The 13,045-nt window shown below is 46.6% G+C and overlaps 2 protein-coding genes across 2 annotated transcripts in view; both read left to right on the forward strand.

The window, feature by feature from the left end:
- LOC120897541 overlaps positions 1 to 4,493 on the forward strand; it is a 32,257-nt gene extending 27,764 nt beyond the window's left edge. The window contains exons 2-4 of the mRNA XM_040302511.1: positions 2,516 to 2,702; positions 2,774 to 3,246; positions 3,323 to 4,493. Of these exons, the coding sequence (XP_040158445.1) occupies positions 2,516 to 2,702; positions 2,774 to 3,246; positions 3,323 to 3,587 (925 nt within the window). The 3' untranslated portion in view covers positions 3,588 to 4,493. The remainder of the gene's footprint in view (positions 1 to 2,515; positions 2,703 to 2,773; positions 3,247 to 3,322) is intronic.
- Positions 4,494 to 11,731: 7,238 nt separating this feature from the next.
- LOC120895832 (adenine phosphoribosyltransferase) lies at positions 11,732 to 12,957 on the forward strand. The gene is made up of 3 exons (XM_040299508.1): positions 11,732 to 12,047; positions 12,115 to 12,352; positions 12,420 to 12,957. Exons 1-3 carry the CDS (start codon positions 11,959 to 11,961, stop codon positions 12,654 to 12,656), a joined length of 564 nt encoding a protein of 187 aa, XP_040155442.1. The 5' UTR covers positions 11,732 to 11,958; the 3' UTR covers positions 12,657 to 12,957.
- Positions 12,958 to 13,045: the final 88 nt, after the last annotated feature.

Genomic DNA, 13,045 nt, shown 5'->3' on the forward strand with positions numbered 1-13,045 from the left:
ATGTGTGCTTTCGGCATTGGTACCGACCACCGCACGCGCTACGTGCGCTTTCATCCTTGTGAGTGTCTGGTCGGTTCGAGCACACTAACAGCGTTGTGCTCTCGAGGGGAAAATGAGTGCCTAGAGCAAAAGAGCAAATGTGAAACAGTGACGCACTAATATGATGGTACACTTGCATTGGTTTGGGACTGAAAGATGGTAACTTGTACGAATCACAAAGCTTAATTTACTTTAGCCGTCTTATCGTGTAAGAAAAAATGTGGTTGTGTTTTCTTTTCTAATTTGATTAATTATGTAATGGTTGATCAAATAACGGAAAAACATGATAACAAGTAATGAAACATTCAAAATGCTAAATCAGGTCAGAATTAGACAAATGAGAGCCGGAAAAAATAATATCGTTAATTTGGTGAAATTGATGAAATTGGTGCGCGAACGACGAATCGAATGAGACGATAATGGTAGTGCTTGCAACAAACGTCGAACAGGATCGGTAAACACTGTATTCTTACAGGTTTTACAGAGGTTCTCATAGTTGTGCGACATTTTCATGACGCTTTGTAATGGGAAATGAACTGTATGTGTTGGGAATTGCCGGTCTCGTAGTACAGTCGTCAACTCGTACGACTTATCAACATGCCCGTCATGGGTTCAATCCCCAAATAGACCGCGCCGTCATACGTAGGACTGAATATCCTGCTATGGGGGGGGGGAGGGGGGAATCAATTAGTCACTGAAAGCCAAGCCCACAAGTGGGTACAGGCAGGCCTTGACCGACATCGGTTGTTGAGCCAACGAAGAAGAAGTGTTGGGAATTGGACTCTATAACAACCTTTTTGGACAAATCCAATAAGAGTCTGTCCAAGAAGGATGCCATAGAATCAAATTATCGACATATGAGTCCACTTCCAATCAGATAGAATCAAGGAAGTGTCCCACAACTATGAGAACCTCTGAAAAATCCTGTATGATCAAATCCCAATGATCATGAAAATAAAATTATATCCCAGAGTATGGTTCATTAGGCCAGATGATCTTCAGTGTAGGAGCTGGGTTGGATTCGAATGTAGCCAGGCAAATCCTGATGGTTCCGAACAATTTTGGACGACTGCGATGGTAACTCACGCCGACGCTTTACGACCCCAGAAATCTCCGTACGACTCTGCTTGAGTCCGGATAACTCCCAACGACGAATGAATCGAGATGGGATTTGAATCAGACTAGTGTAGACTTAATGCCGATTTATTCCGTCCGACTTGGTCGTTCGGACTCTTCTGGACTCAAGCCAGCGTCGTTTGGACGTATCCAGTGTTATTTTAATTGACCTGGAGTTGTCCGGATTCATTCGATCTAATCTCGTTTCTTTCATGACCATATGCAGAGTCATAGAGACATTTGAAGAATTACTAACACTGCAATAGCTACAATAATGATAGTAATAGTAATGTGGCAGCATTACATTGGCCATGGCAGGAGCCGGAGTCTATCTTTGATCCGCTGTGAAGATATCCCAAAGTCAAATGCATCGTAGCTAACTTTGATTTCCGCAAACATACGAGAATCATAGGGTCTGAAGGATCAGCACTGGATCGAAGCTGAGATATACGCAAAATATTCCTAGTCCTAAGCGGACGAGATAGTGCAAAAATGTTGATGCGGTACAATAGAGACGGTGAGTAGATGACACCGTTGAGCAGGCCACCGATGAAAAAGCACTGTGCGTTAGGTATCCTATCGCCAAGAAGCTCAAGGCCTAGAAGACGGCACCATGCAGTTAATTACTATTTTTTTTTAAATGTCCCAGGCAGCTCTGTGAGCACACGCCGCACCTGAAACAGGGACACGGACAGGCAATCTCGTGCGGTCTAAAAATACCATCGAAACCATGTGGCGATACCTTCAGACAGCATTTTTTTTTTATTTTGCGTACAGAATTTCGTTCGTTATGCCGTCGAATGCTGCCTTCAAATCTGTTTAAGACACAGCCTGTGTTTGTTAGGCCACAACCTTGCCGCTTATTCCACGAGCGAATTAAAACAACTTAGAGATGGTTGGAGCCTGTGAGGTTAGGAACTTCCTTCTTGATTCCACGCGGAAAATGAACGATTTGCGGCGGGTTTTGCAAATGGTCGGCTGCAGTTTCGAAACATAAGTATAACCGGTGTATGACATGACTGTAATGTTTAGCCTTTTATGTCGTTTTGAATACATTGATGAGATTCGTTCATTTTGGAATTATTTTAGGATTAATAGCGTTCTGGAATAGCGCAGCTGTGAGGCATTGTTTGCTCAAACGTTTATCATTTTGCCTTTTCACCGTTTATGGAAAGGGGATATTTCTAACTAAAAGTCGACATAGTCGACATTTGCTCTTGTAGTTCTCGTGGATCCACAAAATTCGTAGAAATCTTACATCATTTCTAAATTTTTTCTTCTATTTTTTAATTATATTCTACCTATCACATAATTTTACCTCCAATCGAAATAATACATCCTTTCTACATCTCCATTACAGACGGTTAACATTAATTAACCTTCGCTTGCTGCTGGTCAACTCAGCCACGAAGCCAGCCTGCTACACGACCCGCTTCTATCGTCTCCGGGACGATGATTACAACTTTAAATCTTACCACGAAATCATGGATATGGAAGATTCGCTAGAAGCTGGCCTAACATTTCACCATGAGTGGGTAGCAGAAAAGGTATTCCACAGTCCTCTGATTCCGTTTAAATTTCTCTTTTCTCATAAAACCGTTTGTTTGCCGTGTTCCAGGAAAACGTTCTATACTCGGAAGAATGCGCTGTGTTTGTAGCAACCTGCGACCTATCCTCGCTAATGTCGGCTGGCCGTGGCGCACAGTTTAGCTGCTTCGTGACGTATCGCGTGGAAACGTTCGAAACGGACTGCGACGAACTGCAGCTGCACGTGGGTTCGGTCGAGCTACCCCAGCAGCAACTGTGCAGCACCGACCACTGGGTACAGTTCCGCAGTGCGTCCGACATTAGCCGCGATCTGCTGGCCGTAACGTGCACCTCCGAGTGTGTGTCGCTCGCAGTGTGCTACGCCCGCGAGCCCGCCGTTGCAATGAAGGAGTTCTGTGTCGGCAGATTAGGTTTTGTTGAGGTGTTATCTACCGTGCTGCAGCAAAGCGTACTGTACTGTGGTGATAACACGTACTGGCAGGGTACTCTGATAAGATTGGACCGGATGGAGGAGAAACGATTGCGCATGAAACTATACAGCAGGTAAAATATACGGACGGAGCGGGAGAAGGTGCACGGCGGTGTGTTTGATCGTACTTATCGCCCTGTTCCGTTTTAGATATGCACACCAAATACTGACGCTGCTGCAATCGATATACGCCGATTATGAGGAGACCTGCGCGCTGGAGCTGTGTGCCACCGCACAGAGCGCAACGGAGCAGGAACTGAAGCAGCGCCTGTTGGATGAACTGCAGTGCAAAATTGAACAACCGATTGAGAAAAACGCTTGCATGCGAAAGGAATTCTGTACCGATATGATTTATTGCTCGCTAGACACTAGCCACAGGCCGGAACGGTCGGAGGAAACCGATGCTCCCGTTTAGTTGATGTTCACCAGATCCTTTCCATCGCCATTGCCACGATTGTCGATGGCGACGTGTACGTTCACCATCGCCGGATGACGATCGATGAGAACCGGTTCGTCGTCGCTAGCCTCGGGGACGTCGTCCTGTTGGCCCGCCGTATGGTACGGTTCTGGATCTTGCACGTGCTCTGCATCCTTCAGTATGTCGACGTAGATGGAAACGGCCGGATGTTCGTTATCCGGCACGTAATGTGCGTTGCTCGAAATGACACTATTTTCATCCGGCACTAGCAGTGTTTTGTTGGGCTCGTCCTCTGGGATTGGGTTAGCAAGGGAAACCGTAACCAGCAAGGCCAGCAGCACAAAGAGTGTTTTCATTTTGAGGCTTTGTTAAATCAGCGGTTCGACACGACACTTCACAAAAAGTCAATATTTTTTCTATTTCAAGACACACAATCGATAAAACTGGACAGTCCGTTCGGGAACGCTTTTATATGAGCGCTACGAGGCTATAAAAGGAAGATGGTTCGCGTTATCATTTTATGGATGTGGATGGTCGATGCTATTTTTGCGACCGAAATCATGTCTACGCGTGAGATAGGAAGAATGCAATTTGTTACGTATAACGAAATTGAAAGTTTCCAACCATCTTAACATGCCATTTTATGTAATTAAAGTAGATTAGATTGAGTTATTTGAAATTGTAAAATAATCCACGTGTTGCTTTTAACGTGATTCCGCATTCAAATTTGAATTGCGCATGACTGTTATACAGACTCATGTGGTTAGATCCATGAAGCATGTAGGGTATGACAGTTGCATTCGTCAAATGACGCATGCGGGGCGAGCGCAACCAGAGTGACCAGAAATACCGATTTATCTGTATTCCTACCGATTTTTGATATACCTACCGATTCACAGATGAGCCCCCTAAAACTACCGATTTTTCATTTATCCTACCGAAAATCACAGATTTTTTCGTAATTCTGACCAAAAAGTCATATTACCATTTCCCAAATCACTTAATGTATTAAACTCTATATGGAAATCACTAGCAACCAGAACCAGCCCAAGCGCCACAGATTAAGCTTAAACGACTGGAAAATTGAATATCCATAGAAAAAAATGAAAGCTCCACAGCTTGATTGGTTTGATAGATGGCGTATTACAACTCATCATTATTTGCTATCCTTTTCTTACAATGTGTTTCGACAAGTTTCATCTTATCATGACCTATATAGCCTTATAACTTTCTGAGCAAAAATCTATATGAATGGTCGTGTGGTCAGATACGTGGGTATCAACACCAACGACCATTACTGTAATCGCACTTGCTTTTCAGTGCTGGTGATTTCCGTTGGAGTTTAGTATTTAAACAATCGTATCGCCGTTCTAGTTCTAGCGATGCATAACTTCAATGCGAAACCATACAACAGTACAGAGGAAATGAGAAAGCTCTCCTCCAAGCGATGAAGGCTCAACTGGTTGGTGTATCCCACCAACAGATAGCGCCATCAGCTTTTTTGCTATTTTTAGAATGCATGAGTCGTTTGCCGTCTGCTAAACGAAGTTTTTCTATATTCCGTTTAGGTAGAGAGCTTGAGTCGTTTAGAAGGCGTTTAGTCTCGTTTAGTCGTTTAGTAGATTTGTGGCACTTGGGTTCACATGTTCGATTTGTGGGTTATCACATCGAACATGTAAAACCCCATATATTTTTCATGTTCGGTATCGCGTTCGATTGCTGCTAGAGCGTCCCAAGCATTTGTTGGGTTAAATTCCCTAGTACAATTTTCCGACCAACACTTCAGAAAGGCCTCATGTGACCGCCCGCTGCGCAAATTCGAGCAGTTTTATGCGTAGTTTTTTGCGTCGTTTTGTGTCAAAAAAAAAACGCAAAAAACTACGCTAGACTTCAGCCAAAACTACGATAGCCAGCGTATTTATTGCAGTTTTTAGGTGCGGAACGAGCGCCATCTGTTAAAGGAATGGATGAACTATTTCAGACGGTGGAGCAAAAAAAACGGCCGAAAAATTCAAAAATATTGGCGCCCATTCCTTCCTCCTCCTCTTCCTCTAACTCCCTTCCCCTCCCTGCCTTGCCTTATACTTGCGCTTCAGCCCGTGCCTTTCGCCGTCAGCTGATTGTGTGTATGCGTTGGTGTATACCCAAATAACCAAATCGTCCTTAACCCACTGTAAAACCACTTCAAACCCACGTGGGTTTGTGGTGGTCGATTCAGTCGTTAACCCACCAAATTTTAGAACAATCGGAGCTGCCAGTTCCGATCCGATGTATTTTATCCTGCCCACCCTTAACCCATCTTTTCCAAAAATGCTTTGAGGAAAAATTTGGTCAAGGGTTGGCTAAGGTCAATGTTTTAACTCCTCGATTGATTAAATTCATTAACTTACATCACTGCACTTCAACTTCAGCAATATTATTAGTCTAAAAACTATGCACTGACCAGCGAAATGGAAGATATCATTCGCAAGTAAACAAACACACATATTCCCTGTTGTGTTTGACACTTTTACTTTTATTAAAACACTTATAAACGAACAATAATAAATAAAAGACACAATGAACAAACAATTAACACTTTAAAACCGCAAGTGCGATGGCCGCGCACCAGCCGCACCGAGCGCCCCTGCCGAGAGCTCCTGCTCGATCGGCTCGTAAACACACTCTGCCTGTATGACGCTCGGCACACACTAAGCCTTGCGCTGCTTAGTGTGTGCGACAGTGTGCGTGTACACTGTCGTCCTCCTGGACGTTGACCGGTGGCAGCGCAACTGCCACGGCAAGTCCAGGGGTCGGCACGGCTGCCCACAACATCTCCCCCTTTTAATACCGAAGGGCTCGAACCGACGCGGGGGTATTCCACTAAGGGAATACCGGCGTGGTGAACCCTTCCGGCCGATGCTGCCAAGATGTGGGGACCCCGATGTTGGTGCGCTGAGCAGCGCTTGCTGCTACTCGGGCCACACCGCGATGGCGATGACGCGGCGGTGATGCTGCTGCTGTGCCGCTCCCTGGGACGGCGGCGAAGGTGTGACGGCGATGATGATGACGATGATGCTAACGATGATGATGATGATGATGATGATGCCGCGATGATGAAGGTGCCGCGATGATGATGCCGCGATGATGATGATGATGATGGTGATGATCCTTGCCCCAGGGCAGCAGCGATGTATTTTTTTTCCGATGACGGGCGGCAGAGATGAAAATACTCGGGCGGCATGGTTCCTCGCCCTCCTACGATGCTTTGGCTCATCGCCCTTCTTTTGTACTGTGGCTGCAGTCGGGGCGCAATTGGCGACGCCCGTTCGACTGCAGCCGGGACGGCATGCTACCTCGTCCCCTCTAGACACTGTGGCTGTAGCCGAGGCGCAATTGGCGACGCCTGTTCAACTACAGCCAGCGCGAAATATGATTTCGCCCTTCCGGACACTGTGCTGCAGCCAGGGTGACATATGTCCTTACCCATCTGGAAACGGTGGCTGCAGCTGGGGCGACATGGCACCTCGCCCGTCCGGTTGCTGTGCTGCTACTGCTGCAGCTGGCGGAATGCGTTCGCGCCGATGTGGGGCTGCTGTGATGCAGCCGATGCAACTTTTGCGTTGCCGATCCATATTGTGCTGCCGAGGCGGAATGTTACGTCGCCGTGATGAGAGGCAGGGCTCGAGCCGCGGCGGAATTGCTGCCTCGCCGATGATGTGCTGAGCTCGAGCCGGGCGGTATTGCTCGTCGCCGATGGATCCTTGCACTGCTGCTGCTGCAGCTGGGCGGAATGCGTCCTCGCCCGATGAAGCTGGGGGCTGCAGCCTGGATGGAATGACCCCCATCCGATGTTCCAGCAGCAAGGCGGAAAGCTGCCTCGCCTGTGGTGCTGCTGGCGTTGCTGGGGCTGCAGCCCGACGACCTTCATTGTCGCCGAGAATGTGTGTTCGGCTTCCCCTGTGGTCGCCAATGATGGGACGGCAGCCGGGGGCCTCGGTGTTGGCGGCGGTGGCGGCCCGATGTTCCGCGGTATCCCAAAAGCACAGGGAACCGTGCCATCGCGATGGCCGCTGCGATGATGCAGCAAAAACGAGATGGGCCCGATCGCGATGGCGTCCGCGGGTTCTTGTTGGGATCCCCCTTACGCAGGAGGATCCCATCCTCGTCGCCACTGTTGTGTTTGACACTTTTACTTTTATTAAAACACTTATAAACGAACAATAATAAATAAAAGACACAATGAACAAACAATTAACACTTTAAAACCGCAAGTGCGATGGCCGCGCACCAGCCGCACCGAGCGCCCCTGCCGAGAGCTCCTGCTCGATCGGCTCGTAAACACACTCTGCCTGTATGACGCTCGGCACACACTAAGCCTTGCGCTGCTTAGTGTGTGCGACAGTGTGCGTGTACACTGTATTTTATTTCGGGCCACTGCTTCCCTCCTTCCCTCCTTCCCTCCTTCCCTCCTTCCCTCCTTCCCTCCTTCCCTCCTTCCCTCCTTCCCTCCTTCCCTCCTTCCTCCTTCCTCCTTCCTCCTCCTCCTCCTCCTCCTTCTTCCTCTCTTTCCCTCTCTTTCCTCTTTCCTCTCTTTCCTCCTTTTCCCTCCTCCTCCTCTTTCCTCCTCCTCCTTTCCTCCTTCCCTCTTCCTCCTTCCTCCTCCTTCCTCTCTTTCCTTCCTCTTTTCCTCCTTCCTCCTTCCTCCTTTCCTTCCTTTCCCTCCTTCCTCCTTCCTCCTTCCTCCTTCCTCCTTCCTCCTTCCTCCTCCTCCTTCCCTCCTCCTCCTCCTCCTTTTCCTTCCTCCTTCCTCCTCCTCTTTCCTCCTTCCCTCCTTCCTCTTTTCCTTCCTCCTTCCCTCCTTCCTCCTTCCTCCTCTTTTCCCTCTTTCCTCTTTTCCCTCTTTTCCTCTCCCTCTTTCCTCTTTCCTCTTTTCCTCTCTTTCCTCTTTTTCCCTCTTTCCTCTTTCCTCTTTTCCTCCTTTCCTCCTCCTTCTTCCTCCTTCCTCCTTCCCTCCTTCCCTCTTTCCCTCGACGGAGCCGACAGAGCCGTCGTAGTCGATGGAGACGGAACCGGTTGGAGACGTTGGGGTCGTCGGTGCCGTCGAAGCCGACGGAGCCAGTTCGAGCCGTAGGAGTCGTTTGTAATAGTCGGAAGTCTTCTGAAGCGCTTTAATTTCCCGATATCAGCGATGATTTCATTTAAAAAAACAGCTTACGAGTAAAAAAATAATCTTCTTCATTGACTTCATTGGTCAGGCTCTGAAGTTTTTTTATATTTTTTTTAAACAATAAAATCAAAAACAATTGTTTGCTCCGTATATCTAGGGAAAAATTATAAATCAAACTATTATTGATCTTTATTTTTATAAAAGATGGACGGATGATTGATAGTTATATTCTTTGTCTTGTCCATGTGCCATCATGTTATTCGGTAAAAAACAAGTGCGGCCTAAACCATACACGTTAGTCGATGTAAACAACCGTGCAAAACTGCCATAATTACGTTACGTTGTTTCGTATTTTATCAAACCCACCTCCCGTCATAGTTCTATTGCTCCTTGACCTCCTAATTTGATTCATTTTTTTACTATATATATACGGAGCAAACAATTATTTTTGGCTTTATTTTTGAAAAAAAAACACACAAACAAACTTCATATCAATAAATGAAGAAGACTCTTTTTTTACTCGTAAGCTGTTTTTTACAATAAAATTATCACTAATATCGAGAAATTAATGCGCTTCAGAATGCTTCCGACTATTACAACTACTCCGACGGCTCCGACGGCTCCGACGGCTCCGGACGGCTCCAACGGCTCCGACGGCTCCGCCGGCTCCGGACGGCTCCGGCTGCCGACTAGCGGCTCCGGACGGCTCCGACGGCTCCAGACGGCTCCGACGGCTCCGGACAGCTCCGACGGCTCCGGCTGCCGACTAGCGGCTCCGGACGGCTCCGGCTGCCGACTAGCGGCTCCGGACGGCTCCGGACGGCTGCGGACGGCTCCGGACGGCTCCGGACGGCTCCGGACGGCTCCGGACGGCTCCGGACGGCTCCGAACGGCTCCGGACGGCTCCAGACGGCTCCGAGGTCGGAGTTTTGCACCTACCTTCCGGAACCGCTTCCAATTATGGCGGAGTCATTCGGAAGCGATTCCGGATTTTTGTTGAATTTACCCATCACTAGCATGCACGCGCGTACGCGAGAACGCACCCCCGAACGCGCGTACACGCACGATCGATTTCCGCTACCTTATCGGTAGAATTGCTGGCTTAACTTGTAGCGCATCCTTATCCAAAGCACCGGGAGGGGGATCGCGGCATGATAGAGTGGACGATCACTTTCCCCGCGCTGTGTGTGTGACGTGGCCAGAAAACTCGAGACAAATTCCGGCACATTGAAAAAAAAAATTTTTTTTTATTGCCACTATACACCGTGCTACATGATGTTTAGAAGGTCGTTGAAGCATCACACATGTTCAGATTAAAAAAAAAAAAAATTAGATCAGTGTTAGACGTTCTCGTACGCTTATTTGAAATTGGCTTCTTCACCCTCGATTGGCACGGGCATTAAATGGCCTCATCTGCAGCGGCACGAAATAAAATAAACCATCAATACACCGATAACACTTTAAATCCCAAAATGAACCAGCTTCTCCCGCATCGTCAAGGTCACACACGAATAAATAAATGCTAATACCCACCAATTACAATACACAACCGCAATGTACATACCCATATAACCAAGATACCGAAAACGCCACCAATTTCTTGTACTAAAAATCCAGTTCCATCAAACAAAAGCTAAAAAACTATCAGTTTGGTGGGTTAAGCCACACGGCCACAGAAGCAGCCACTTCAATGTTGAAGTCAGTTTTTTGCACGGGCAATTTATTTGCTCAACATGTTTCACCTGTGTTAAAATTTTATTTAATTGTGCAAAGGAAGCAATTAAACGTGTGTGTTTAAGTTGGTTTGTTGTAAAACATTCATGTGTAATATGTGAATATGTGTGTTTGTTTACTTGCGAATGATATCTTCCATTTCGCTGGTCAGTGCATAGTTTTTAGACTAATAATATTGCTGAAGTTGAAGTGCAGTGATGTAAGTTAATGAATTTAATCAATCGAGGAGTTAAAACATTGACCTTAGCCAACCCTTGACCAAATTTTTCCTCAAAGCATTTTTGGAAAAGATGGGTTAAGGGTGGGCAGGATAAATACATCGGATCGGAACTGGCAGCTCCGATTGTTCTAAAATTTGGTGGGTTAACGACTGAATCGACCACCACAAACCCACGTGGGTTTGAAGTGGTTTTACAGTGGGTTAAGGACGATTTGGTTATTTGGGTATACACCAACGCATACACACAATCAGCTGACGGCGAAAGGCACGGGCTGAAGCGCAAGTATAAGGCAAGGCAGGGAGGGGAAGGGAGTTAGAGGAAGAGGAGGAGGAAGGAATGGGCGCCAATATTTTTGAATTTTTCGGCCGTTTTTTTTGCTCCACCGTCTGAAATAGTTCATCCATTCCTTCAACAGATGGCGCTCGTTCCGCACCTAAAAACTGAAATAAATACGCTGGCTATCGTAGTTTTGGCTGAAGTCTAGCGTATTTTTTGCGTATTTTTTGACACAAAACGACGCAAAAAACTACGCAGAAAACTGCTCGAATTTGCGCAGCGGGAGGCATGATAAAATTCTCTGAACGCCTTGATTTCTTCCGTCGCTTTGCGCGGGCGCTATGAACCAAATCTAAACTATCTCCTTTAAATAAATGAAAGATGTTATTGCTCGTGCTGTTCCTCATGGGACAGATTAGCTTCCATCTACGACAACCCCCCCCCCCCACGCTCAACACTTCAAAGCCTACCGAAAACTACCGAAATAATTTTAAACTCCTACCGAAAACTACCGATAAAATTTTGATGCGTCTACCGAAAACCGCAAAAATAATCTGGCCACTCTGAGCGCAACAGAAATACCGTAATGAAAGCGTTTTTAAAAATAAGTTTTAAATTTACTTCGTTAAAAAGAGAGTTATTCTACAATATCTCAGTTTGAAGTAATCAAACTAATTAGGTCACATACAATTCCTCAAATAAGAAAAAAGCGACACGAAAACATCAATCAATTTTGTGTGTAGTGTGGTCACTGGTTAGAAAGAAGAAGTTTGACGTTTCGGTAAACACCGGGCTTTTGTTATCATCCACATTTTTGTTATCATCAATTTTGGCCGGGGATGCTGCGTGCGATTAGAAGCAACTAACTAAACAAATAATCTGCCAAAGCTGAAATCATTCCAACGCGCAACTAACATACTCGCGACAATCTCCCTCTGGAAGTGGAAGTGTGTGAACGTGTGTAAATAGCTCCAGAAAGTGCGAAAGTATGTCCGCCGATCAAAGTGCAAACGTTGAACTGATTAAGAAGCACATTGGCGAGTATCCCGATTTCCCGAAGAAAGGAATACTTTTCAAGTGAGCAGATCTGTTGTGTTTCTTGTGCTACGTGGCAGTAACCGATGGTTTCCTCTCTTCTTTCCAGGGACATATTTACCGCCCTTCGGCATGGTGAGGTTTGCAAGGCAATCAAAAGCGTGCTCGTATCGTACGTTCGGGAAAGCTGTCCGGACGTGCAGGTGATCGTCGGGCTGGAGGCACGTGGCTTTCTGTTTAGCTTGCTGATTGCGGCGGAACTGGGCATCGCCTCGGTGCCGATACGGAAGAAGGGTAAACTGCCCGGATCCTGCGCCCAGCAGGAGTACGTGCTGGAGTATGGAACTGTAAGTTGCCTTTTTTCATCCGTGCCACCATTCGTTTAACAACTCCTCCGATTGTGTGATGTTTTAGGATGTGTTTGAAATACAGCAAGGAAGCATTACCTCCGGGCAGAAGGTGCTGATAATAGACGATCTGTTGGCCACCGGCGGCACGATGGATGCAGCCAACAAGCTCGTCCAGCAGCTCGGCGGAGTGGTGGAGCGAAACGTAGTGATCATAGAGCTGACGGAGCTAGGCGGCAGGAAGAAGCTTGAAGCTTCCGGCTCAAACGTACATTCCTTTATACAGTACCACGATGTAGAATGAGGCGGTGGTGGTAGTTAACATTTGCCAATTGCATGCTAATTACTAGCAACCGACAGCAACATTGCAAAAGACATCCTATACAGGCTAAGTTAGCGAGAGCTGGTGCAGTTCGTATTTTGTTTTGTTATTTGCTTTACTTCCGGCTCAAATGATACGATCGACTCGTTTTCGATTTAAAACTCACCGTACACCGTTAGCGGTTCAAATCTCAGGTCAATAGCAATAGGCCGGTAGCCATACGTTAGTGAAATATAGACCGCAAGCTCAAACAAATAAAGGCAACACCTTTACACAACATTTAGCCGAAGGGGTTTAGATTTGTACAATTAAATAAGTAATTTAAAAATAAGATTTTAGTAAAAAAAACGCAACCCAAAAAGAGCGGATTG

This window comes from Anopheles arabiensis, chromosome 2 (assembly GCF_016920715.1).
Source record: "Anopheles arabiensis isolate DONGOLA chromosome 2, AaraD3, whole genome shotgun sequence".
Classification (NCBI taxonomy): Eukaryota; Metazoa; Arthropoda; class Insecta; order Diptera; family Culicidae; genus Anopheles; species Anopheles arabiensis.